Genomic DNA, 27912 nt, shown 5'->3' with positions numbered 1-27912 from the left:
GCCCAGGTAGGTGCACCCACACGTGAGGTACCGTTTTCATCGGGACACGCGGGAAGGTATGACATTTGTTGCGTTTGTGTGGTTTTCATAACGTTTTGACCCATTTGCTGGTGCCCTTTGTCACACAACCCTTTCATTTCCCAAATGTGCCCTACATTTAGTCACAAGCTAAGTACATCTGTTCAGGCCGTAAGCATAAAACTCCTGTGTACCATGGCTCAGTGTTTGGCTTGTCGTATTGCTTGTTTTGTGAAACACTACAAAAAATATGTGCTTTCCTAACTGCAAGAGTCGGGGGAATGTAGCGGAGCATTGTTTTTCTCAAAATGTATAGAAACCGTTGCCGTACCAAGCCAACCATGTCCACCACATACCTTATTTTCAGTCATTTTCCAGCTTTTTCCCCAATCTATGGCATTTTCCCCTACCTAATTTTTGCCCGACCTGCGCAAATCACCCCTTCCTAAACTTGGAATTTTGTCTACTTTTCAGAAATGTATGCTTTTCTGTCCTCCAATTCGGCTTTCCTACCCTTTTATTCCATTCAGTCCATGCATGTCCAAATGGCAAAAATGGCCAAAATCGCCTACCTCTCACAAAACGGTTGATAACCACATCAAAATATTTTTTTTCGTTTCCACTCAACCTGTTCTTGAAAGCCAGGAAATTGGGGAATTCAGCACAGCAAACCATTTGTTCCTAACTCTTACAAGGAAAAAAAACCACAGGCTTCTTTGTACATCATTCTATTGGCATTTTTTGAAAAAACACAAAATGTTTGCCCTTTTTGGTTATTTTCTCTCACCCCCCTACAGCAACCTAGGATTCCTGGGTGGCGTTACGACCGCCTACATGTGGGGAAAAAAGGGGCTAAATTTGGCCGAGATATATCATGTAACAAAAACGTTACAAGGCATTGAATGGCGACATACCGAAATCACCAAAAAAGGCCTTCGCACTGGGGGGAAAAACCCATGGCACTTAAAGGGTTAAACTTCACCACAGTCGTTTTCATCGATTTTGTTTTTGGGTCACCACACGAAAGAAGAGCAGAGAAACTGCTCACCCGTGAGCACTGCACAGCCCGACAAGCGGCAAAGAAAATGGGTAATTTAAGCAACTACGGTTCAAAAAGAAAAACTTGTATTCAAGATTCGTTTAAAGCACAAGAAATGCCACTGACGTTTCCCTGTATACCACACCTTAATCATAATGAAATTATTATTTTTAAAAACAGGACTGGCCTTATAACCCCATTTTGAAAAAACGACATTAACCAGAATACGTGGCACACAATTGTAGTTTCTATAAAAAATAAAAGGCAGACTTAAATAATAAAAGTGCAACTTATGACTACTGGGCAATAAAGTGACAAGTTCAATTAAAGTTCATTCACTAATTTAGCAGCAGCACATTTAAAACATATTTTGCATATGAAGAAATGCCTCCACGTCAATTGGAGAAACAGAAGTAAAACCATAATGGTCAGCTAGAACGATAAGGGGATTAATGGAATTAAAGTGCAATGACCAATTAGCAGCCGTAGATTTTGAAGTGCGTAAATAACACAATGTTGCCTTAATAATTAATTAGGAGTCAAAACAATCCTACCTTAGTGGTCTAGTTATTTCCAAAGCATTCCAAAGTACTAGAAAAATTACATAACTAATTTGGCTAAAAAGATGTTCAGGGGAAACAATGTCTAATATTGCACAAAATAACAAGATGAATAAAATACATTTAACAACAGCTTAAAGACATAGTCCAGTAAAAAATGTTATTGTCCTTACGGGTCGGCCATGTTTTTTTAAGCCTAAGTGGCTCGATTTTAGAAAACTTTCCTATGGACCTTACCCGAGTTTTCGTCCATTAAACGCACGCGAAAACAGGCACCAGGGAGCCGCCATTTTATGATAATCCTATCACTTGCCGCATCGCCCTGGCTGACCTGCTTCTGCGGCACTAAATCAATTCCCCCGCCCCTGAGCCTGACATTATCAAAACATTCATATTCCCCGCCTCTCTCCGTGACGTTACTGTGCTGCGTAGGCAAACGCGCCCTGTCGTCTTCTACGCGACTCCACACAGAACCCAGAAACCAACACAGACCATCTCAGAACACAGCGCGCCACAATTCGGAATATGAAACTGTACTTTAAAATCAAACAGCAACACGGTACATTTGGTAAAGTACATTTATTTGACATTAAATGTTTAGAGAATATTCAGGAATTGCCATATGAACTCCGAAAGCCATTTATTTTCTTTTATCTGTATCCGCAATGGTACACAGGGTGTTGCTTTTCGTTAAAAGAAGCACTTTGCAAGCACGGTGAACCGCAAGGCTGTTCCATCAACTAGGCACTAGTCCATCATAAAGGTTGATATGTTGCTTCTAGCCACTAGTACAGCGTAAGGGCATGTGGGCCCTTGGCGATCGTCCCATAATATGGTTAACGTGCTCCAGTTGTTCACACGAAGCTGCAGGTGTCTATTGAAGAATCCGTCTGCCGGTGTCTCAAACCGATGACAGTAGCAGAAGGGGAGCAAATACCTGTTATGAAAACAAAAAAATTATAATTAGTCTCGCCAGCCGATCTTCATTAATATTACTCATTTTATTTATTACGGCCGATCAGAAACTATTTGCTTGCAAGGATAGTTCAATGGAGTATGTTCGGCTCTAAAATCAATGCGAAAAGTAACGAAATAAATCGAGGCCAACACACAATGAGAAACGACAGTTAGTCTACATGCGTGTGGAATTATATGATATATGATATGGCATTTGTAACGCGCCTATACACAAGTGTTTCAAGGCACGACGAGGCAGGCGGGGAACAAGGGCAGACAGATAACGATCCTACTAGGCCAGGTGTCTTTCGGATCGCGCATGGGGAAAGGGAGAGGGGGGTAAAAGTGCTGTACATGGTTAGTAGAATACAAGATAAATAATAGGGCCAGCTGGTGGCAAGTGCAAGGTAAATGCCGGGAGAAAGGGGCTAAAGGATACATTGACAGTCCCCTAGTGCAGGTAGGCAGTGCAGGGAAAAGTGGCTGGGACAAGGACCGAGATCGGTGAGACCAGTGGACCTGCATGCCCATGTGCCCACTACGAACACGTTTTCCTTGCTTTTCCTAGCTCTTCATTCATTCATTTATTCATGCATTCATTCATTAATTCTTCATTCCGGTATAAAAGCGTCTAAAGATTTACTCACATTATATTTGAAATTTCCATTGTGTCTCTGCGTAATGCAGTCTCTAAAACGGACCGTGCTCTTGACAACGATTTTTCGTATACTGAACTAAAATGAAACTCGGTTTAGTTTCTGAATTTTCTGCCTTATCGTCTGTTACGTTATTGCGCACCCCCTTCAAATGAAGTTCTTTCGGCATGGTCCCTGTCTCAAGGTCAAAAAACAATAGACCCTTATACTTCCAGTGCGACTTGTGGGCCTCTTCTGGGAGCGAGCTGAAAATCAAAGCCGCTGTCCTTCGCATTCTTTATTTGCAACATCCCGTAGTAAAGGCATCTGTGAGAACTTGAAGTTTAGAATCCCTCTATGTAGTGCGCCTCAATGTGCAAATGCGAACTGGCTTCTCTCCCAAATGCCACGGCCCGCTTGGCGTGTTCTAAGGCCCCCAATTTTGTCCCCGTTGTCTGCGAGCTTTGCAGCCCAAATGGAGACATTTAATTTTTGGCGGAAAGTCAGGGAAAGTATAAAGTACCACAGGAGTGGAGTTAAAAGTGAGATTTATTGTTTGTTTGTTTGTTTTATTATTTGCAATACGCAAGCCTTCCTTCCGTTAACAGTGCGCAGCATTTACATTTACATGAGATGAGACATGAGAAAAATATATACATACACATATATGAGGTGAATAGAGAGAATTCAAAGATGACACCCAGCTTGTTCGCCACCCATGATGGTGAAGGTAGGGGTTAGGGTTACAGGTACACTGTACAATAGCATTTATTTACAAAAAGACAATCGTATTGCAATTATTTAAACCGGGATTTGTACTTCACAACCAGCTGTGCTTCTGGCGGACATGGCACAGTTGCAATGTTTGGTGGCAATGGATCACTGCTCTGCACAGAAACGTCCAAAATTCCATATCTGTGCTTCTCTAACACAGGAACAATAAGGCCTTTCACAAAGTCGAACTGCATTTCATCATAGGCTGGTTTGATCACCCATTGCTTACTTCGTTTTGAAGACACCTTAGTGTAGCGAGGCATCCTTACTTTACCCCTAGTCCTAGATTGTTCACGTCCGACATTGCTGTTATGGGCCAAGACCGCTAGTAGAGTACGATGTTTCATGCCCCGAAAGCTAAAATGCAAGCGCTTTGGCCTGTACTTTAGGCACATATTGTGGAACACCTCCAAATCTCCTGTGTGACAGAATTCTGTCAGTCCTCCCAAATCTCTTGATAGAGTTTTGTTGAAAACAATCTTCTCAATTACTTTGTGCGTCGGTGAAGATGGAATCAACCACTACTTCTTCCTTGCCTCCTCTGGGGACAAAGGGCCATGTTCACATTGGTGGAAATGTAGGTTTTCTGACTAGCGGTGAACGTTGATACAGTGGTGCATCAGTGACCGCCATTTTTCAAGTAGTATTTCCACTGACCCTTCACAAGTTTTTGAGCTCCACCAAAGATGGTTGGTGATAGACTGGGACCACTGCAAAATACTTTCAAAACCTTTTTTTTTTCCTGCAGCCGAGATTTTCTTACTGATTGATTTGGCAAGATGCCATACGTCAAATTGATGATTAATAAGCGGGAACTGCTCTCTCATTGTCTTGGCAATTGAAACGTGTCTGTCCGTGGCTATGAGGTCGATGTGCATTCCCCTTGATTGTAGATATTCTACTGATTTTATAAACCCTAGTTTCTCCATGGCCACTGAGGATGTACATTGTTTTACCTGCACGACCACCGAACTCACAATTTTCTTACTATCCATGTCCTGAAAGTGGTAGGTGCAGTACTTGGCAGAAAATCCAGGGCTGTCGCACTGTCCATCGCCGGCTAGCCTGAAACGTTTCCCTTCGAATGTACTTACTAGAGACAATTGTTCAATTTTCCAAGCATCACTAATGGCCGGAAACAGATAATCACGTTGGTATATGTAGTACAGCGATTTAGAAATGAAATGGAGTCCCACAAATTGAAAGAAAGGCTCTGGAGCCACTAAAAAGTGATGCCGCTGCACACAGTAGATTGCCTGCTGGCATTTTCCCCAGCATCGTTTGTGCAGACCATGAGAACCTATGATTTAATCTACAGGCGGCATTTATTTTGACGTTACTGCCTTTTATTTGACGAGTCACTTTAATCAATGGCTTCCCACATACTTTCCCTCTAACGGAATGCACACATTTCAGCATACTTATAATTTCCATCAAACAACTGTCGAATACAATGTATTTGCTCTCGTTCATTAGACTGTCATCCTCCGTCAACGTTGTTTCGGCCTGTGACGTTGCAGAGATTTCAACACATTGGAAAGTAATATCGCTGATATCAAGTTCTGATGCGTCTATGGATGCTGCGGCTGGTTCATCCTCTGTCATTTTGACATCTGTTACTTCAACATTGATGGGAGAACACAACAATGTCGACAGGTTTTTGGGTGGCAATTTTTTGGCGGGTGTAGATTGTGTGAATTGATCTGCAACTACTTCAGAGCTATCTTCAATACATTCAATATCATCTTCTTGTGGTGGTGCGGTCGCACTGTAGCAATGGTCCAATGCAACTTTGCTGTATTTTCCAAACACAGTTAATTCATGTTCTGGCCATTGGACATGAGCATCTCGAGCCTGAACACGCCTCGCCTCAATTAATAGTTCCTCCATAGTGTACATGGTCTGGCAAGCAACATCTCTCATTCGCTTCACTGTCTGTGTATGTATAGTTCTGACACCCACGGGTAACTAGAGGAGAGATTGGAAAAGGGATGTTCAGTTTAAACACAAGATAAAGTGTAGTCCAATTGACTGGAAGAAAACATAAAATAGTCCCCAGCACAAACATTTTTTTAAAGTTATGAACTGTTTGTAACTAACCTTTTTTGGGTTTTTTTCTTTGCAACTTTTTTTGACTCGACCTTCAACATCTGCACGCTGTATCGCTGATTCGTTTCCGCATGTCCTCCCTTCCTCTTGCGCTGCAACGACTATATTTTCTGTATCCACATAGACAGCACGGAATGAGGCTCCATCGTCTCCCTGAAACATAGTACTTTCATTACTATGTATCAAAATATTGTTAGCATAAAACACACGTGAGGACGAACACACAGGTACATCTCAATAGCCAAACACGATTTAAACATTGTGTGCAACAATCAAACGACAAGTATTCGACCAGTGATGATCTATTTCGATGGAGCTGTCAGTATCCATACCTCTGGCTCTGCATGGACTGCCATGAATGGTTGTATTGGAGAGGAGGCATCAACATCTCCGTGAAACACAGTACTTGCATTAGTATGGTTTTCAATATTGGAAACATAACACACACTTGGGGTCGAACGCACAGGTACATATAAAGAGATAACCACAAATGATGCATTGTCTAAAACAATCAAGGAAAATATAAATATGCTGATTTCATCGACTTATCTCTCCAATTCCTTTACATCTGCATCATCAAAATGGGATGTTGTGATTGTAGTGGAAGCTCCGTCGTCTCCCTGAAACACAGCACTTGCGTTAATAGGGAAGAAAGTATAGCAAATGGAATCACGTTATATGATCACGCATGATGGAGCTGTCAGTATCCATACCTTGTGCTGCTGAAGAATATCTATGGATGTTGCAAATGTAGTGTGCACTTCCGAAAGCTGTTGCGCCGATTCGTATACGCATGGTCCCGCTTCCACTTCCCCTGGAATTACTTGAATGTCAGGCTCTGCATCAAGTGCAGGGGTTGACGCTCCATCAACTGCCTGAAAAATAGTACTTGCATTAGTGAGGATTACAATAGTGAAAACATAACACACACCTGGGGTCGACAGCACAGGTACATATCAACGGCTAACCACGAATGAAACATTGTGTAGAACAATCAAACAACAGGAATTCTAGCTCTGATGATGACGCTCGATGGAGCTGTCAGTACCCATACCTCCTGCTGGTGAAGAACATCTAGAAATGTTGTAGATGTGGCGGACGCTTCAGCATCTCCCTGAAAGACAGTACTTGCATTAGTATGGATAACACTAATTATAACTGAAAACAAACACCAGTGGACGATAACTAAGGTGTATATCAATTGGAAAGCACTAACCAAACATTCGGTAAAATAATTACACAATAGAATAAAACTATTACTTGACATGCATAAAACAAGTCTGTATCGGATTAGCCTAGTAAGATTACCTGATACGCGCTAGAAGTGGTTGATAACTGCGACCACGTCAAGGATGTAGAATGTTCGTGCTTCAGATTCAAGGGATAGTCAAGAAGTTGTAAAGGTAAATTAATGATTGATAATGAAATGCCAATATTAAAAATAGCCATGTAAGGCGACAGAATACTTGAAAAATGCTCAATACAGCACAGTTCCCTGTTCCCATATATATATACATTGCGTTTGTGGGTTATGAAATCGAAAAAGAATATATTGATAAATGTCATTATTCAAAAAACTATACACTCATATCAATATCGAAATTATTACAAGGGATAGAACACCTACAATATCAATTAATCCATTAGGCTACCTACACACTACCGCAAGGCTTAAAGCTAAATCCGGACACTTGACTCACCGGTGGCGGAATGTGGACGAATAGAGTGGGAATAGCGTTTGAGCAATTTCCGTGTCGTTCGCCGTTTATTCTTCTTTGTTACCCAAGATGTTGTGTACATGTCCAAGGAAAAGTGCCGGCTGCAGATGCGGTATCGATCACCCCTCTTGTCCTGTAAGACTTGTTGGACTCTACTTTCCAGCTCATCCAGTGGATATCCGCAATGTCTGACCCATTCTCTTATTCGATCAACAGTTTTCGGGAATACATGCATTGTAGTGCCTTCAGATTTCGCATGGGTCTTCGAAGGGCAACCGCTAATCGAACAGGCAGGCATTGTTGATAAATCTGAAAAGTAAATATCGACATTATTATACAATCTTCAAGAATAAAGATTTGATACAAGAGTAAATGAATCATACAATGATCAATGCAAGGTTTGTTTTGGTCACAGGAACTATACCAGTTCATTATGTGCCGCTTAGTATTTGCATAAGTTGCAGAAATGTATAAATCTGAACATGTGACTCGTCCCTTGGATGTTCTGTCTTGCACGAGAAGGAAACATGCTCACATTATAGACAGGACCCCCGAAGGATGCAATTCGATGACAATAGACACAGATGAAAATAAATAGATCTATTGATAGCATAGCAATGGAAACTCAAGTCAATAGCAATGAGACCAATGAACATAGCACTATTGTGTACTCTACTCGCAAATAGATAGAAATTTAAAAATCTGCGAAATATGACTAGGATACATGGCCTTACCTTGACCAACAAACAGTTGGATTCAGCAAGCAGAGCAGTATGTTGCAGGAGAATAGGTGGGTGGCAACAGGTAGCACACTGATGGGTTTGCTCTAAGCGGTCACAGAAGTTCACGGATAGCACGACGATGAGCAGATTAGCGTAGATCTCAGTGGTTGCCAGGTATCACGTTCAGGAGTTGACTTGCAAAACACAAAGATGTTCTCATGAGACATATCAAGTGGTTTATAAAGTATTAGAAACAGGGGTGTGTTTGTGAATGAATGACGTATGTATGTCGTGGTATTATGGGGGCGGCCTGCTTCAAGGGGAGGCCTGGCTGGAGACACGGGGTCTGAAGAGGCCATGTGACCGATGGCCCCTTGGCGTGGGATACCTTTTGAAGTGTACATGTAGTTTGGCACCTTGGCCTTTCGCGCCCCTGACAGCGTGCATCCACTGGCGCGAACCGCCTTTGATAGAGGGTGGGTGGGATGGAGGGGCCTGGGGCGTGCAGATAAGGCACAGGAAGACTGTTGAATGGAGACACACTTATGTGGATTGCAGGGGGGCCGCCTGCTTCAAGGGGAGGCCTGGCTGGAGACACGGGGTCTGAGGAGGCCATGTGACCGATGGCCCCTTGGCGTGGGATACCTTTTGAAGTGTACATGTAGTTTGGCACCTAGGCCTTTCGCGCCCGTGACAGCCCCCCATGCCAGCGCTCATCCACTGGCCCGAACAGCCTTTGATAGTATATTGTTGCTTATCAATAACAAATGCCACATACCGGAGATTCTTGTGAGCACAGACCCACACTTCAACCGGTGTATTATAGTGGTCAAGACCCTAAGGCCTGTATAATCCAATGGTAATTGTTAGTATAGATATATGTGTGACTTTTATAGAGACATAACCTACTGAAAGACTTTGAACAAGTGTTATTTAGTGCATGCATTATCGAGAATATGTTATGTTAGCTTAGATAGATAGTGACCACCCTGCTACCAGACCTTCGCCCATTCGGAGCACAGATGTCTGACGTCCAGCCTTGAATGGAGACACACTTGATTCATTTAAAAAATCGAAACAACCATTGTTAAAATATATGTGGTGTTTTATTTTGTATCTTATTTTCATGACACAAAAATACAAGACTTTAAAGATTATACAGGTCACGTTGCAGCACAGTGAGAGAAAATCCCCTGTACTGACCGTTGTCACTCGGGAATGTTTCTCTTATGGCACGAACGGCACAGGCGGGTATCACTCTTCGAACACGATGTCCAAGCCTCCCGTGGAGCAACCATGTAAAGGAACGATAGGCCACCAGCCTGTACCACCTGTGAAAAGGAATGAAACAAACTGTTTTTAAATGACCAAGATAAGTTTAATAAACGTTTGTTGTCAATGACAATTCTTGTAACTAATGGCATTCTGCACGGACAAATGCTATCTAGACAATGCACACTATTGAACGACTTTCATGCGTTACTATGATATGAATATATAATTTTGGATATAGTAGAAGAACATGAAATAGGAGTGGCATGACAAGCAGAGTATACTTACTCGTTACTCGTATTATGAGGACGAACAGTTGCGCGAAGTTTGTGCATAAGCACCATCATTATTCTCAACACGGCCCGTGTGAGGCAGGCTGCCCTGAAGTCTGGCAGCTCGGTGATGCATTGCGGTCGTGGCTCGCCTTCCGAAATGTAGGCCAGGCATCCCGAGTTTTCTCGGCAGCAGCAGTTCTCCTCCTCGGTTGGCATTAGCTCGCACCGATTGCATGTGCACCAGGTGGAGACGCCGTCCATGCGACTAGGCCCAGGCTCTTCATCTGTTGATTCGTCCTGCCAACTGCCGTCCGAATCCCCATCGTTTTCGCGTGCTTCCCTTTCCAGTAGTTCCTCCTCGGTATACTCGGGCTCGTACATGTAGGGCATTATTGTAGCCATTGTGTGGTAAACAAAGTAAAATAATTTACCGAGATGGTACAGGTGTTCACACGGGCTACAAGCGGCGAAGGTAGCTGACCAGAGCACAGAAACGAGTCACAAAATACTCTAAGTAACAGAGAGAGGAATGGAATCGAAAATCTGCTGCTGTGTGTTGTGAAACGGTCTGTTTATACTTATTGAGGAAAGAGGCGTCCTGCCATTTCCACGGCGACACGTCATTAGCTGAAGCGCAGCGAATGTTGACACAAGACGTGCTTTGGCGTTGGCGTTGGGAAATGGGCGGTACGAGTCTGCTGATGACAGGCTCAGGGGCGGGGGAATTGATTTAGTGCCGCAGAAGCAGGTCAGCCAGGGCGATGCGGCAAGTGATAGGATTATCACAAAATGGCGGCTCCCCGTTGCCTGTTTTCGCGTGCGTTTAATGGACGAAAACTCGGGTAAGGTCCATAGGAAAGTTTTCTAAAATCGAGCCACTTAGGCTTAAAAAAACATGGCCGACCCGTAGGGACAATAAAAATTTTTACTGGACCATGCCTTTAATACATTAAAAAGCTGTTCAATTAATGCAGTGGTAACTAATGTTACACCAGGACGTCATTTCACCAAAATGCCTGGGGTAGCGGAAGTGACATCACATGACCCTTGACCTCTGACATCACAGGAAGTGATGCCATTTGACCCCACCCCAAAGTGAAATCACGGGAAGCAATGGAACACAACCGTTTACCCCTTGACAAAACAGGAAGTGGCATGCCATAGCATTGTTTCTAAGTACACTATGAAAAATATGGTTGCAATATCACTAACTTGCTAACTTAATGCTTTTTGGAGCATTTTGTCTGCATTGTGAATTTGAGGTGTTTAAGAACAGACTAAATCAGTGACTCACCCTGAAGTGTGTCTGAAATAAACCTTTAATGAGAATTATTGTTTAGAATTCCAGAAAGACAAATTATTTGTTATTCCTATTCTTTCTAATTTAGGGTGACTTAAACCCCGTTTTTGTAAGAATCCTGAACAAGTCTTCCAGCCACTCTAGAAACAAAGAGGCACATGGCATTGGCAAAATCACAGGAGCTTCAATGTGTAGAAAAAAAAAAAAAAAGGTTAGCAAGGGAGACAACAGGGGACAGGGGTAGCAAGGGCGACCCCTAAATGACGTCCCTGATGTTGCAGTTTCCCAATTTGTTCTAACCTTGGTCTGTTAAAATGACCAGTAAACACATACTTCTACAAAATAGTTTGAAATAAAGCTACCCAACACAAATAGTTACCAAAAAACAAAAAAAGGACTTTCCTACACATTCCAAAATTGTGAAGAGAATACAGTTACAACACATGACAGCCTTCACTGGTGTTCAAACCATTTGGAATAATTTTGCTGCTGAACGGAAGAATCAACTTGTGTTGGGTGTTTGCAGGGTGGTAGGTGGCAAGGTGGGTTGTGGGATGGATTAAATAGGGGCGTTTAAAATGCAAACGTGCAGTTTCTTGGCGGCGAAAGCATGTGGAACCGTCGACACCAAAAGTAACATACATTGTACAGAAAAACTGGAAATGTGCAGCTTCCAGTACAGGTCTAAACCAAGAAGAATTAAACTACGAAAGCTACATTTTCAATACAAATACAGTTTAAATTTAAATTACTTACGAGAAAGCAGAGTTGGAGTCACATCAAATTGTTCATTACTGAGGTGGTGATTTTGTTGTTCCCAGGAAGGGAGGATTGCAGCTGAATGTGACACAGAGGTTACAGCCAAGACTGAAATAACAGAAAAGAGAACATTTGCCATGTAATGTCACGATCTTACCAAATGCTCCCATCATACAGTACATTATATGACAGGTATTGCTATCATATATCAGGAATGGGCTTCATAAACCACCTCTATGTGCGACAACAGTAGGTTGTCAGTCCAGGGTTCAGAGTACTCATGTTCAGAAACCCTAGACCAATGCCATTTTCTCCCCTCTACAAACAGTACTATGCCCTTTAATTACTATAATCAAAAAGCACTGCTTGATTAAATTGTACACTACTGTTTGCAGATCAAACCTAGGATGGCAGTGAACTTAAGTCGCCATCCATCTCCATCCAGAAGAACTTTTAATGTTTAAATGTATAGCCTGTCTACTAAATGTCTACATTTCTGTTAGGCATTTATTGAGGACTACACTCCCATAATGCATCAGGCAGATAAAAGCCCAGGCTACTGTTGCATTCTATGGTGAGATGAACAGCGGCTAGCCACATCCACACTGGCTATGCACAAGGCTTTGGTCATACCCAACATGTCACATTATCCACTGTAATGGTGAGAAGGCAATGTTTGCCATCCCCACGATGGTGCTAAGTGAACACTGACATATGGTGATGTACCTTACCGTGCTTAAGATTATTTACGATTGTTCGACTACATGGTCATGGCATGGGTAGTTTAGTGGTTTGAGTGCTTAAGGGGAAGGAAGACATCTAGGCGCAGAGTTCACATCTTGTCTTCAATGCTGTGCTATGTCTTAACATGGCCTACAGTCAAAATAAAATACTAATGCTTAATTACTTGTTTTCTGGGACCCTTCAGTCTCACGGCATAGTAAGTGAGGGGATGTACTAGAAAGCTTGAGGTGGTCCAATGCCAATTTTTTTTGTATATTTGTTATTTCAGTATACAAACTGTAGAACCGTAGTGACTACCTTACTCCTAGTCCATAGTCCCCTTTCCTCCATACTCGTGGGACATTCTGTCTATCGGGACGGGACCGGAGCACTTTTAAAGCATCGCCCTTCAGTCCTTTTCTATCGCCTGGTCAATGACCAGTTAGCAACAATAGAGGATACTTTTTAGAGGGGACGGCGGCCGGCCTATGGAGGAAAGGGGACTATGGACTAGGAGTAAGGTGGCCACTACGGTGAGTAACTTTGACATACTCCTACGCACCATCCCCTTTCCTCCATACTTGTGGGAGATTCCCAAGCACTGACCAAAGGAAATACGGATGGATGGAAATTTCCCTTATTGAACAAATACTTAAGAACTGCCTGGCCAAATTGGTCATCAGCTTGGGAGCTCAGGTCAAGACAATAATGTCGGCAATAAGTCAAAGGGGAAGCCACGCAACAGCATTGGCCATGAACTCCCAAGGGATGTATTTTTGGAAGGCAACAGCAGCCGCTTTGCCACGGACTAGATGTGCATGAATGCCCTTTGAGGGCTGAAGGCCTTTAGTTTTGTAGGCCCAGGAAATACATGACGCTATCCAACGAGAGCCGGATGCTTTTGAGGCTGGTTTCCCTTTTGAGTCACCAAACGTAACAAAGAGATGTGAAGAACTTCAAGGTTTGCTCATTCTGTCAAGGTAAAACTTCAGAGCACGTCTAAGTCTAGATTGTCTAAAACCCTCTCGGCATCAGAGACTGGGTTCGGGAAGAAAACCGGTAAAGATATTGACTGGTTTAAATGGAATTCAGAAACAACTTTGAGAAGGAAAGAAGGACGAGTGCGAAACACAACCTTATCACTGTGGAAAGTTAGGAATGGATGTTCGACAGAGCTTGAAGCTCACTTATTCGTCTCTCAGATGTTACCGCAATCAAAAAGGCCACCTTCCAAGAAAGGTACTTGAGCTCGGTAGTGGCCATAGGTTCAAAAGGCTTATGACATAAGGCGGTGAGGACCACATTTAGATCCCATTTGGGTTATGGGGCCTGAACCGACAGAAAAAGATGAAGACCTACAAAATGTCTCTTGATGGCTGGGTTTGCCAGTGAAAAAGAGCAACTGTCTATGGACAGATAAGCCACAATGGCGGATAAGTATGTCCTGCATGACAAGACATGGATGCCAGAGGCTGCAAAGTCAGATACAAAAGACAAGACACAGTCAATAGAAGCCTGTCTGGGATCAAGCTGTTTAGCTAGACACCAATGATATCGGAGCTCCTGTATTGAGCTCTCCTAGAGGGCTTACTTGCCGGATGAATTATACACATGTTATCCTCAGAGAGGTTGAACTGCGCTAATGATGGGAACTGAGGTACCAGATCACCAAGCTAAAGGATTGTGGGGAGGGGTGCCACAACTGGTGATTGCTCTGGTGAAGAAGGTCAGTAATCTGCGGCAACCTGATCGGGGAGCACACCGACAGGTGCTGCAGTTCCGAAAACCAGAACCTGGCTGGCCACCAAGGGGCTATGAAGAAGAGAGTTCAGTTATAAGCACTCCTGAGTTTCTAGAGCTATCGATGAATCAGCGGCAAAGGAGGAAAAGGGTAAGCCTTCATGTTGTCCAAAGGGTTATCATGGGAGCCCCTCAAGGAAGACACTCCAAGCCCATCCGTGGAAGCATAAATATGACGTTTCTGGTTCATTGAGGTTGCAAAGAGGTCCACCGCTGGAGAACCCCATTGCTGGAAAATCTTGGTGATAACATCAGTGTTCATCTCCCACTCGTAACTCACCACAGATTGGTGGCTGGGGGAGTCTGTGGCCACAATGATGTGACCTGGAACGAGCACAGCTTGAAGCCAGACATTGTGTTGGATAGCCCAGTTTCAAATTTGGATAGCTCGGTCCACCAGAGGAGGAGACTTGGTGCCACCCCGTTTGTTGATGTAGAACATCGCCACAGAATTGTCTGTGCGAATTCGAACCACACGGTTTGTGATAGAGGGTTGAAAAGCCTTGAGCGCGAGAAAAACTGACAGGAGCTCTGGCTAATTGATATGAGACCGCCTGTCTTGGGGCGTCCACAAATCGTACACCTCAAGGTGACGCAGTGTCTCTCCCCACCCCAGAAGGGAGGAGTCTGTAGTAACTGTTACTTGTGGGCAGGGCACCTGGAAGGAGGTCCCCACTGAAAGGTTGCTGGCAGACGACCACCATTGAAGATCCGCCGTCATACAGGATGGGACTGGAATCATTTTGGAGTCCCCGGTAGCCTGGGACCAGCAGCTCCGAAGAGCAAGCTGAGTGTGCCTCATTTTCAGTCGTGCAATAGGTAGAGCTAACACTCAAGAGGCCATGAGGCCCAGGAGTCTCTGGAACCACCAGACATGTGGGAGGACTGCAGGAAGAGCTGGCACGTGGTTGAAAGGTCTGCAATCCTGTCCACCTTCAGGAACACTCTGGTACTGACTGTATCCCAACAGAAACCCAGAAAGATCAGGTATTGAGCAACCGTCATCGACGATTTCCACCAGTTCACTGACAGCCCAAGAGGGAACAGGAGCTGAATGAGTGACTGAAGATAGCCCGTCGCGGCCTGTGGGCAAGGACTGAGCAGGAGCCAATCGTCCAAGTATGGATATACATGAACTCACTGCAGTCTGAAGAACTCTGCGATGACCGCCATCAGCTTCATAAAGACATGCAGTGCCAAGCTGAGACCACACAGAAGAACTGAATACTGGAAGTGTTCCGTTCCCACGGAGATCCGCAGATATTTTCGATGCAGGCTCCAGATCCGGATATGCATGTAGGCATCCTGAAGGTCTACCACGCTGAGCCAATCGGCCTTCCGGAGAGAGGACTTTATCTGGCAGTGCGTAATCATCTTGAATTTCTCTTGGGGTAGAAAGAGATTGAAATTGGAGAGGTTGAGGATAGTGCACAGGCAGGCCTGGTTGGGTTTGGTCACTGTAAACAGATGGGAGTAATAGTCCTCCCCTTGCGCATGCAAGGGAACAGGCTCCACTGCTTTGAGGTCTAGAGGTTTATGTACCTCGGCTCTGAGGGAGGGCAACCCAGTCTGTTGAAGAGGATGGTGAGAGGTTGGATAGGAGGGAGGGGGCAAGCGAAAGCACATCCGGGAGTCTCATGCGACCAATGAAAAACATGTAGATGGTTTATCAGCGGGGAGATCACCCATTGCTGAAGAGGAGGCTGTTGACCGAGAGAAAAACTGGCCACCATGCATTTGCTGCTTGCAGCAAGGGCAACCAGCGGGAGCATCTGCCCGGCGCGCACAGCAGTCCTGAAAACCTCTAAAACCAGAGAGAGGCCTCGTGTGAGACCCTGACCTCTGAGTATAAGCCCTTTTAGCTGGGGTTTTGGCAAGGACAGACAAGGACTTTGCAGTTTGCATGCTTGCCTTGGTTTTGGCGAGTTCCTCATCAGTGTAGGAGTGGAATAATTCCTTACCTTCGAAGGGAAGATCAAGCATTTTGTCCTGAACCTCCCTCGAGAACTTCGTAGCATGCAGCCACGCTTGGCGGGATAGGTCTACTCCAACCATAAGGCCCAGAGTGGAAGTGTTAACATGATAAACCGTGGCATCCAGCAGGTCCTGCGCCAGAACTGCCCTCAGATAAGCTGCCCTTAAAGTATTCGAGCTTGTCATGAGCAATACATTCCTGAAACTCAGCAAGCTCCTTCCACAGCTTGACATTAGCAGCCGACAGGATGAGCTCGTTATTAGCCTGACGCAACTGAAGAGCCGAATTGGAAAATACTTGTTTCCCCAATGGCATCAAGAAGATTGTCCTCCTTGGAAAGGATCAGAGATGCTGCAGTGGAGGATGTAGAGGACGGCTTGGACTGGACCTTAGCTGCTGCCACCACCGTCGATGAGGGGAGTGAACATGCAGTCAAGGATATGTCTTCAGACGCGTGCAGCAAGCGTCAATTTTCTGGTTTAGGTGTTGCCCAGAATTAGGTTTTTCCCAGACCTTGCAGGCTTCGGCCAGGACATCCTTTAGAAGGAACAGGGCAGTGCGCTCATATGTCAACAGAGTAAAAGCTCCAGAAAGTACACCTTTGTGTGGAGGCAGAGACTCGAGTATTGGAATGTCTAGCAACACCATCATATCCACCCAGCCTTGAAAGGCTCTAATAGAGCGGGTGGGTCGTTGCTGTCCTGGTCCTCTTGATCTTCATCCAGTGCGGCGGGAACAGAATCCTGATCTGCAGCACGTGGCACCTCAGGCCGCGAGGGCATGATTGACTGCGCAACGGGAGTCTTTAGCACAGGTGAAAGTGGAGGCAGTGGAGGAGGAGGCCCCCACTGGAAGTGGTGGAGGAGGTGGCACTACCGGGACCTACAGAGGGATTGCCGGAGCAGGGTGGGGTTCAGGTGGCTTAGGATACATTTCCTTGAATACATCCTTAAAGTATACTTTCACTGGATCAGAGTGCATAAGCATCTGAAACTTGACAAAAAATGCATCCTCAGAAGAAGGCCTAGGTGCTGGAGTGGGTAGAGGCCGCTCTGAAGGGGCATACCCCCAGGATCGCAAAAGGGTGGTTGCCAGGACAGTCCTCCACCAACTGGATCCACATAAACCAAGGGAGCGGACGTAGGAGGGAGCAAGACTGTGTGTGGCAATGGAGACTGAGCACGCAAATCCATTGGAGGGCAGAACAGGTGCTTATCCACAAAACATTGAAAAGGCTGCTCAGCCCTGAAAACTGGCCCCTCGGTACCAGCCATTGAGAATTTTGGTGTGAGATGTAGTCAAAATGGCCACCGTAGACCCCAGGGGTTGGACCGCCATTTGGTTAACGCCTGAGGTGAACTGCGTCACAGGTGTCAGTAAGGCCGTGGTCACAACCGGCTTATCGGGGGACTTCTGTTCCATTTTAGCTTTGTGACAAGGAACCTCGGTAGAGCCGGTGCAAGCAGATCTAGAGTGCTTTTGCAACCCCTTAGAGACTGCTGATGAATTAGCCCCCAGTGAGCGAACCTCGGCGGAGCCGGTACTCCAGGACTTAATGTGTTTAACCGGCTTCCTAGCCCCCAAAAAGGGCAGCTTTGGATGAAAAAGGAGTCTCTTGGCCGAGGTGCCTTTAAAAAGGAATGAACTTACCGGGCACTTCCTTTTTACTTCAAAGAACTGCTGTAAATGTGGAGGAGGAATCCGCTGGAACACCTCCTCCCAACTGACAAGCCGACGCTGAAGTGCCCGGACTGAGAGGGAGTCGCAGTAGCAGCACAGGTCCCACCCGTGTTCCGGGCACAAGCACTGAATCCCTGATGCTCCGGCATAGAAGGATGAAAGAAGACCATGGAACCGGAGCAGGAAAATGAAGGACAAGGGAACAAAAGTGCACCCGATCGCAACCACGCGGATAAAAGGACTGAAGGGCGATGCGCAGGGCGGAGCTCTGGAAGGCGGGGCTGCGGTCACGTGCGGTGGCCCTGCGTAAAAATAAAGGAAGGCCCAAAATGTACATCTGTTGAAGTATGCAAGGCAAAACTGTGAGCGAACCTCAATCAAGAAGAAATTGTGATGCCGGTTATATACAAACTGAAACACTGATTCAGTGGCAAACTGTTCTATTAGAAATTACGTTGAATAGGAGTGGTCGAATTGCGAGACATTCTTGCTGGATTGATAGGGCCATTATGGTGGCTATTAAGTTGATTCTCAGGGTTTGGAAATCAAGGAAGAAACCTAATGTTGATGAGTGGCTGACAGAATTACATGTGTTGGCGCAGTATGACAAGGTTTCATTCCATAATAAAGATAAGGATGAAGATTATTTGAGATTATGGGGTCCTTTTATGGCCTTGTATGGCTGATGGGGAGATGGCATTGTTTGGCGGTAATGGTATTCGAGGTGTAGAGAGTGGGGTTCCTCCTTTTTTTTTTTTTTTTGTCTTGTCTTGTCTTGTCTGGAGTGGTTGTGGTTCTTTTTGATGGTTGTTTCACTATGGTTGGTTTTCAGCTTGAAATGAACTGTTTAAGATACTTTTGTCAGTGTGTATATTTCATGCTTATACTGTCTGTGAAACATTGTTTCTCTTACTATTGTTGTTTATGAGAAAACTAATAAAGTATTGGAAAAAAAAAAAAAAAAGAAATTACGTTGAATGCCATGAACATGACAATTGTGTCACTCACAAAATTGTTTGAAAACTTGGATTCTAAAAATACCCAACAGAACAAAAAAATTGATCAAATTGTATTATGGATGAATGAAATGGTAAATGAAAAGAGGTCTGCCAAACAAGGCAGAGTATTGTTGGTCCTACCAAAAAGTACACCCACTCTGTCTATAAGTGTACCAATGGTGGGGAGAAATTATTGTATGAAGGAGCCTGAGAGTGGTGAGAGTGCTGTCCCTGAATTTGCATCAATTATCTGTTGAGTTGAGCATGCTAGTGGTGAGAGTGCGTTCCTGAAATTGCATCTATTATTTGCCCGGTCAAAGTTGAACAAATGGAAACCCAGTTGCATGCCCCTACTGTAACATCAACTCATCAAAGTACTGCAGAGGGAGTGGAGGTTGGGTCTACAGCTACAAACTGTTTGATAACTGCAGAAAGAAAACTCAAGAGGCCTCTTGTGCTAAAGAAAAGAAAGCCAAAAATCAAAAAGGGTTTATTACCCCGAGCTCGAGTCAGCATCAAACAATTTGTCAAGAGCCTAGCTCCTAAAAGCAAATCCGCTACCTTAACTCATGCTGTGCTGTCTAAATATAAAAATGTAACAATAAATCAGAGTGAGGCCTCTGGGACGAAGAAAGTCCAAGTGAGCGATTACTCAACTCTAAACGATCTGCTGCCTGCCATCACAGTCACATGAACACTGTACTTGAATCTGAGAACTCTGCAGGAATTTCAGCTGTCACGCAGACATCAACTGAAAAAATTTAAAAAAGTCAGTTCTACCAGCTAATATAGATCAAATAGAACAGGACATCATTCTTTCCGATATCAGAGCCCAAATTGATAAATCAATTGAAAAGTATGTGAAATTACAACAAGCGAGTCGTTCTACGACTGCCGCGTTACATGATTTTTTAAGTCTGATGCTGGCTCGACGCTAGGAGGTCCTTGTTCTAGGATTGATTTAGCTATTCCACAGCGGGATCCTAGTCCTGCAGCACCATTGGTAATCAACACAACGGAAGCTAAATGTAACCAGGTCAAAGAACAGATATTGTATAATCACTAAGTCAGAAGGATGACACCAACATACTCACACAAAAGCATGCCGGGATTCAAATAAATGCTAAATGCGGGTCTTCTTTGACATGCGGGGACAAGGAAAAGTAAGTTGACATGAGAGAAGATGTGCTTTTACTACCATCCTCCTCTGAGGAAAAGGTATTAAAGATATATTTATTGTCATCAGACATTGCACCGACACACACAATGAGCCTGGTCCTGAAAAATACAGTTGGAGAGGATATTAACTTTCAAATTGCAAAAGCGGTAGAGAAGTACATGAAATCAAATCTAATGAACACTGGAAACCTGGGAGGGGCCAATCAACCAGGTTCCAGTGCTCAAATTAAGTAGGTACATTTTGACTGTGAATCCTGTACCTCTAACACTTGACGGGTGCTGTGTGCAAACACTAAAGCAAACACAAGTAGCCGCGACAACTCAAACTGTGTCCAAGTCTGGACAGAATTGGATTAAATATCATTGCCTAATTCTAAAGTGCCGCCCAGCTCCTTTTACCACATATGTTCTAAATAGAACGACTATCTTGGCAATTTGTGAAAAGATTGGATCAGTTTGCTGGACATCGAACAAGTAGAGTTTCTCAATGACGACAACTTGTCGATCGTCCGGTTGTGGTTACAGTCCAATGTGGTGATAAATGCCTTATGGCAAGCCCAAATGGACCCATTTACCTTGGGATTTGTCTTAGCACAAGATCTAAAAGTCATTAACACCAATAGTGATCAAAGATATGCAAAGAATTCTACTCTCATGTTCTCTGACAGGCAAATGCCTAAGAGAAATGGAGAATCAACAGTATGGATCAATCCGCAGAACATGAGTATCATTACAGACCTTGTGATGCCCAATCATAACCTATTTTGACAACCCAGAAGCGTGCCATATCCTTAGCAAGTTGGAACACGTGCGATTTTTCGCACCCATTAGGTTCCAGAGCAGTGTTTCTTGCAGTATACGACATTGTAGTACTGCAAGAAACATGGTTGGTTGAAAAACCCATCTGGGAGGACCATAATATTCTCTTACATCCAGCAAAAACCTCCTCCCGAGGTAGACCACCTTCTGGGTTATTGGCTGCTATCAAAAATCACAAGGAGTGGCATATCACTTCGTGGGCAGCGCCTAATTTGTATTTATACATGGTGAAGGTTTCACATCCAGGAGGTGCAATTGCAATTATTAATATCTATCGCAATCCCGCAGGCATAACTGACAAGTTCTTCCTTGACCTAGAACAATTGCTGAAAATTGTATTGTTGTCACCGGAAATTACCAACACTATATTGACTGGTGATTTAAATATGCAACTATTAACATCTGATAACCACAAGACCGACTTATCCTGTAGGAAATGGCTCTCGCTGATGAATTAAAGAAATGTTGTAATGTGCAATGGCTTCCTCCAGGGAGACATCCCTGCGGAAAATACTTGGCTGAGAGACCGGAGTGCCTTGATAATTGATTATATTTATGTTGACCGAAATACGTTCAACAAAGCTTTTAGTCTCAATGTGCTAAAACAATTGCACAGCGATCATGAGCTACTGAGTCTGCATTGGTCATCAGAGTATGTTTCTGCCAATATTAATGAATTGAGATTTCAGCAGTCCATGACCGTGAATAATGCTAGAACCCGATTGTATTGGAATGCACAGGCATTAACTTCCTTCAATACCAAAATAGAGGGAAATTACACTGATGCAAGTACACCGAATCAATCATATATGGCCTTTCTACATCTTTATCAAACACAGTCTAAAACATTGACCAATAATTACTTCAAACCAAGACATGAATTTGATGCAGAAGTGCAGATAAAGAAAGCCATCCTATGTAAGCAGAAGAGAGTAATTACATCATCATCCATCTCTGAAAAAAGGAAAGCCATCTGTGCTCTTAATTGTAAATATAGGAATTGGTTACTCTCTCACCAAGTTCAATTATTGCAATCTGATGGTGAAATGATGCTGCAAACCATTTCCCCCAAAAATACAGCTCAAATTTGGTCTTTAATAAACATAGCTAACCATTCAGCACAAAAACAAGTACAAATTAATGGAGTCAACGAGAATGAAGGGGTTGCATACTATACTAACATGTATGCTCGACCATTATCAAGCGAAAATAAAACCATCTCTGAGTAGCCTAATTATGATGAATTACAAATTCTTGAAGAAGATATCCTGCTTTGTATTGCACAATTAAGTAATTCTCGGGCGCTTAGCCCTGACAAGTTAAATAACTGGTACAACGTCCTTTCATCGCGGGATGTTTTTTTTAAAAAAACATCACATTTTTTTTCGAAAATGGGGGGAACCCCCCAAAAATAATTTTGAAAAAAATTCGATGGGTTTTTTCGTAAAAAATAATCACTGTAAAAAACGACATGGAACCATTTAACTATATGTTTAAGCAGCATCCAACTTCATGGGCCCGGATTTTGCAGAATATCTTTAATCAGATTATGCAAACGAATGTAATTCCAGCATCATGGCGCTGCTCGGTAATAGTTCCCATCTTCAAGAGAGGCGATCGGTCCTGTGCTAGTAATTACTGGCCGATCGCACTTCTTGACAAAGCGATGTACATTGAACACAATTACCATCAAACTGAAGTCGGTACTCCTTTATCGAACTTGAAAGGATGAAAGGCTGAGTTGGCCTTGCCGGGATTCGAACTTGCAACCTACAGATCACGCAAAGGTCACAGCAACAAGTGTTCAACCAGCTGAGCTATCTTATTGGCTAACATCCTTCAGAGGTTGATTAACTGATATCAACTGAGGTATAATAATCATTGTGCCTAGATGTTGGACGAACCATGTATGAAGCGCTAAATAAAGTTAAATACCTATCTGGATTATCACAAGGACAGGTTTTGCTGAGTTTCCATTTCAATTACAAATGTAACTTTCATTTGTTTGTTTTTGAACAGCGCTGCACTTCCTGGAGAGTCAGGTTTTGGATGTTTTTTAATTGTAGTCTTGAAGATTTGAGAGGCTAGAACACCTGCGATTGGTGTAATGACAATCACTCACCCTTGAACAAAGACTCTGCTGCCACTGACCATTCACAGTAATGTACTCCATTGACTGGAAGACTGAATGGATGTAAACTAGACTGTGCATGGTAATTTTACACAATGTTTTTATAATCAGAGTGTAAATTAAATTATATAAGTGTAAAAATGATCTGCCTCTGCATGATTATGCACACAGCACAGGAACTAAAAATACAATTGTGCAATACTGGTTTGCTTTCACAGGGAAAAAAAGCATGATCTGTTCCAAAATATTAATTCTCAATTGCAACTTAGTTTTCCATCTTATTAATTTTACAATCCTAAAATGCTAGGAAAATAAACATACACAGTGCTTCTGTTTGCCCCATGAGCAGCAACACAGCAGAAGCTGAATGGAAATAAACCATTCCTTTTATCACAGTGTGCAGTTTCTTTTTTTGAAAGACTTCAGAGAAATACATTCTGTTTCAGAGGCGTTTATTCATGGCTTGTAATTACATCCATGTAGATAAAAATAAAAAATAAAGAAGCCTTCTGGTTTCTGTCAAGTGACCTGACCTTTGCACTGCACTCTGCTCTAAACTTGTGTGTAAATGTACACAGGAAAATAATAAAGCTGTCGTATTTACAAGATTTTCATGCGCAAAAAAGGTCTAAAACGCGCCTTATCTGGAGGCCTGCTTCTAGGGCCCTCCATACAAGCCATCTTTCCCGGGGCCCCTACACTACAGGGCTCTACAGAGATTCAAGATCTGTCACCTTCAAGGAGGCCTAGGATATCAGAAACTAGTTCCGCTAGACCTGGAGGCAAAGTCAGAGCTAAAATGGTGTCTCCTCAACATGGAAGTCTGGAACGGGCGTGCCATCTTTGGAGAACCCTCGGAGCTGATCATAGAATCAGACGCCAGCAGAGTAGGCTGGGGAGCAAGGTGTGGCCATCTAGAGACAGGAAGAAGATGGTTTCAGAAAGAGCTAGACCTCCACTTCAATTGCCTGGAACTGCTTGCAGGCTTGTTCGCAGTGAAGGCATTCACCAAGGACAAGGTGGAGTGTTGCGTCCTGATCAGAATGGACAAAATTTCTGCGGTCCGTTATATAAATCGGGGTCGAGGTCACCCATGCTAGTAGAGCTAACAAAAGACTTCTGGCATTATTGCCTAGAGCACAAGATCTCCGTCACAGTGGAGTACTTGCCGGGTGCCCAGAACATAGTGGCAGATGGGATTCTCATTATTGGCACGACTCCAGCGACTGGAAGTTGCACAAGCAATTGTTCACACAAATCACAACCCTCTGGGGACCCCCGCACACTGACCTATTTGCTTCCACACAATTACCAACATTTTTCAGCTGGAGGTTGGACGCAGAAGCACAAGGGGCGGACACATTCCTGCAAACGTGGTTGGGAGCGATCCACTACACCTTCCACCACTTCGTGATGCTAGCCAGGGTACTATCAAAGATCAGGAGAGAAAAAGTAAAAGTGATAGTGATAGCCCTGAACTGGAAATCGCAAGCATGGTTTCCAGTTCTGATGGAACTTTCTACAGATTTCCCATGAGTCCTCCCTTCCAGAGAGGATCTGCTACAAGATCCATCGGGGAACTACCATCCTCTGATGAGGACAACCAACTACCTCTCATCACGTGCAGGATATCAGGAGCAGATGGAGCTTGCCAGGCATTTCGGGGTCAGCTGCAGAACTCATCAAATGATCCTGGGCCCCCTCTATGCTCAAAAGTTAAGAGGTGTCTTGGGGAGATGGAGCATACAGTGCGACCAGCTCAACCTTCATCCCATATCTGCCCCTTTAGTACAACTGCTCAATGTTCTATCTTCTTTGGCCAAAGAAGGGAAAGCTTTACGTACAATAGGAGTTTACAGATCAGCCATCTCAGCAGGGCACGATCTGTTAGAAGGAGCGCCTACAGGAGAGCACCGCGCAATAGTGAGACTCATGTGGTGGGTTAAAGCTAGTGCACCTCCCCATCCGAAATATGCCCAGTTATGGGATGTGTAAATAGTCCTACGCCTACTCCTAGGATGGCCTTGTAACAGCGATCTATCCGACCAGCAGTTATCAGGAAAACTGGCTATGCTGCTTTGTTTAGTGCTGTGTAAAAGTGTATAAGACGTGAAAGCGCTAGAAGTAGCCCGGAAATCCCTACTTCCGAGAACAATCCAAACTGTGCGTTGCGGAATGTATCAAAGAATATGAACTAAGAACTGCAGAGAAATATCAGGTAAGCGTAACACAGCTACTCATTATGCGCAGGAAGCCTTTTAGAGCAGCAGCTGCTGCTGCAACCATAGCGCGCTGGGTGCGAGAGATCATGACTCTAGCAGGCGTAGATGTATCTACGTTTGGAGCACACTCATTGAGGGGAGCCATGGCTTCCAAGGCTTTCGGAGCCGGCGCCAGACTTGAAGACATAGTAAGAGCAGCAGACTAGTCCAGCTACGTCATGTTTAGGACCTTCTACTTTAAGCCTATAGCAAGCGCTGCAGGGGAAATAGTTCATAGCTTTGAACAAGCATAATGCTTGCCTCTGGTCTTGACATAGAATAAATATTACCCGTGCCTCAGCGCAGGGAGTCCTGATTCTATTAAAGACACAGAGGCGAGCATTATCCCACCCATCAACAAAATCAAAATAAGTTCTAATGGCAAGTAATGTATAACATTGCTATTGTCACATTGCGTCATGTATCCCTCCCTAACATGTGTCTTCTCTGACAGGGGATGACCAGAAGACGACCTGAAAGTAACAGAGCACAGTCATTGCAGGCTACAGTCCTGGTGTTTACCCCTAGCAAACACGCCAGACTCTAGATTGGGCAGACCCTTAAATGCGGCGGTAACACCGTTACCGACGCATTTAAGGGCAACCGCCCAACTCGTGTCATGATGAGGCCCACAGTCTTGGGCCGAGTTTGCCAGGAAACTGCTTGGAAACATGTTGCTGCTACTGAAGCTTATGTGGCTGTTGACCAGCATGTGCGCTGCTAAAGAAATATAGGACATCCTGGACAGGCCAGGCCCGGCCGGGCTTTGGCTAGGGCAGCAAAGTGGACTTCTCCCCTCGGGTTATCACAGGTATTACTGTGTATTTACAGGGCTATCTTAACTTCAGATGCCATCAATGCAGAGTTCCAGGCATATTATGAGTCTTTGTATTCTTGTGCAGACACCAGTATGGACGAGGAGCTGGCACGGTATTTGGAAGGCATAGACGCGTCCCACCTAACACTCGACGCTCCGGTCGCTACGGACAAAATAATTTGGCCCATTGCAGCTGTGGCGTCTGGCACGGCCCCGGGGTCAGACGTGCTGGGGGTTGAACTGTATAAAGAATACAGAGCTGTTCTGGGTCCGCATTTGGTGCGGATATGGGAGGAGTCTCTTGAGGTTGGCACTCTCCGGCAGTTCATGGGTGAGGTAATTATTACAGTCCAGGCCACAGAATGAGGTTATGTTATACCGGCCACTATAATTGCTAAACACGGATGCAAAGATCTTTGCGACTAGACTCCTCCCCTACATGGTTGACCTAGTGTATCCTGATCAATCGAAATTCATCCTAACCAGATCTACATCTCTGAATCTCCATAGGCATTTTGCCATTATTTCCCAGATCAATCAGTGGGCCAGGGAGGTGGCGGCATCTCTGGATGCGGAGAAAGCCTTTGACTCAGTGTCCTGGCAATACTTGTTTAGGGTACTTCGTCAGTTTAAGTTTCGGTCAGCTTTTCGGGGATATGTCCAACTTCTCGATTCACAGCCGGTGGCCAGGGTGAGGACCAATACTAAGCTATCCCCCATCATTTCTCTTCACATGGGAATGCACCAGGGGAGCCTTTTGTCCCCCCTGTTTGCGTTAACAATAGAGCCACTTGCTGCGGTCATGAGGGGTAGACATGGGCACAGAGGGATTTGTATGTCCGGACCCCCGCAGGTTATATCCCTATATGCCGATGATACACAGCTATATGCCCGTAATCCTGAGGTCAACGTTGGCCCGATGATGGATGGAATACAGACAAAGCACTCGGGTTATAGCGTTAACAAAGCTAAGTCTGAACTGTTCCCCTACAATTGCCACACCTCAGATGGAGGACCTCCTGGGGTTTCGCTGGGTAGATGCACAATTCAAATACCTGCGCATATGGGTCTCGGGACAAAAGCGCACATTGTATGCAGATAACTATGCCGTATATGCAGCACTTGGAGGCATAGCTAAATATTTGGGGTAAATTACCACTTTCCCTGTATGGCCGATTATCCCTGTTGAAAACGATAGTTCTCTCAAAGCTACTATATTTTTTTTAGTAATATTCCATTTTGGCCGGGCAGGGTCTTCTTCTCGTCTATACGTTGCAGGATGGTGGGGTTCCTGTGGGGGACAGGTGCCATCAGGATGAGTTGGGAGAAGCTTAACAAACCTTACGAGCGGGGGGACTGGCACCCCCCAATGTTGCACTATAATATCTGGC

The 27912-nt window shown here is 44.3% G+C and overlaps 1 protein-coding gene across 3 annotated transcripts in view; it reads right to left on the bottom strand.

Moving 5' to 3' along the window:
• The window catches only part of NEURL1 (neuralized E3 ubiquitin protein ligase 1), a 2006504-nt gene that overhangs the window by 1944118 nt on the left and 34474 nt on the right, over positions 1–27912 (bottom strand). For all 3 annotated transcript variants that reach the window (XM_069611715.1, XM_069611712.1, XM_069611713.1), the window contains exon 2: positions 12136–12246. In XM_069611715.1, coding sequence (XP_069467816.1) covers positions 12136–12246 — 111 coding nt within the window. The remainder of the gene's footprint in view (positions 1–12135; positions 12247–27912) is intronic.

Source organism: Ambystoma mexicanum, chromosome 8, assembly GCF_040938575.1.
Source record: "Ambystoma mexicanum isolate Mex_15411 chromosome 8, UKY_AmexF1_1, whole genome shotgun sequence".
In the NCBI taxonomy this organism is placed as follows: Eukaryota; Metazoa; Chordata; class Amphibia; order Caudata; family Ambystomatidae; genus Ambystoma; species Ambystoma mexicanum.
Note: the sequence above shows the minus strand (reverse complement) of the source record. Positions and strands in the feature narration are given on the sequence as shown.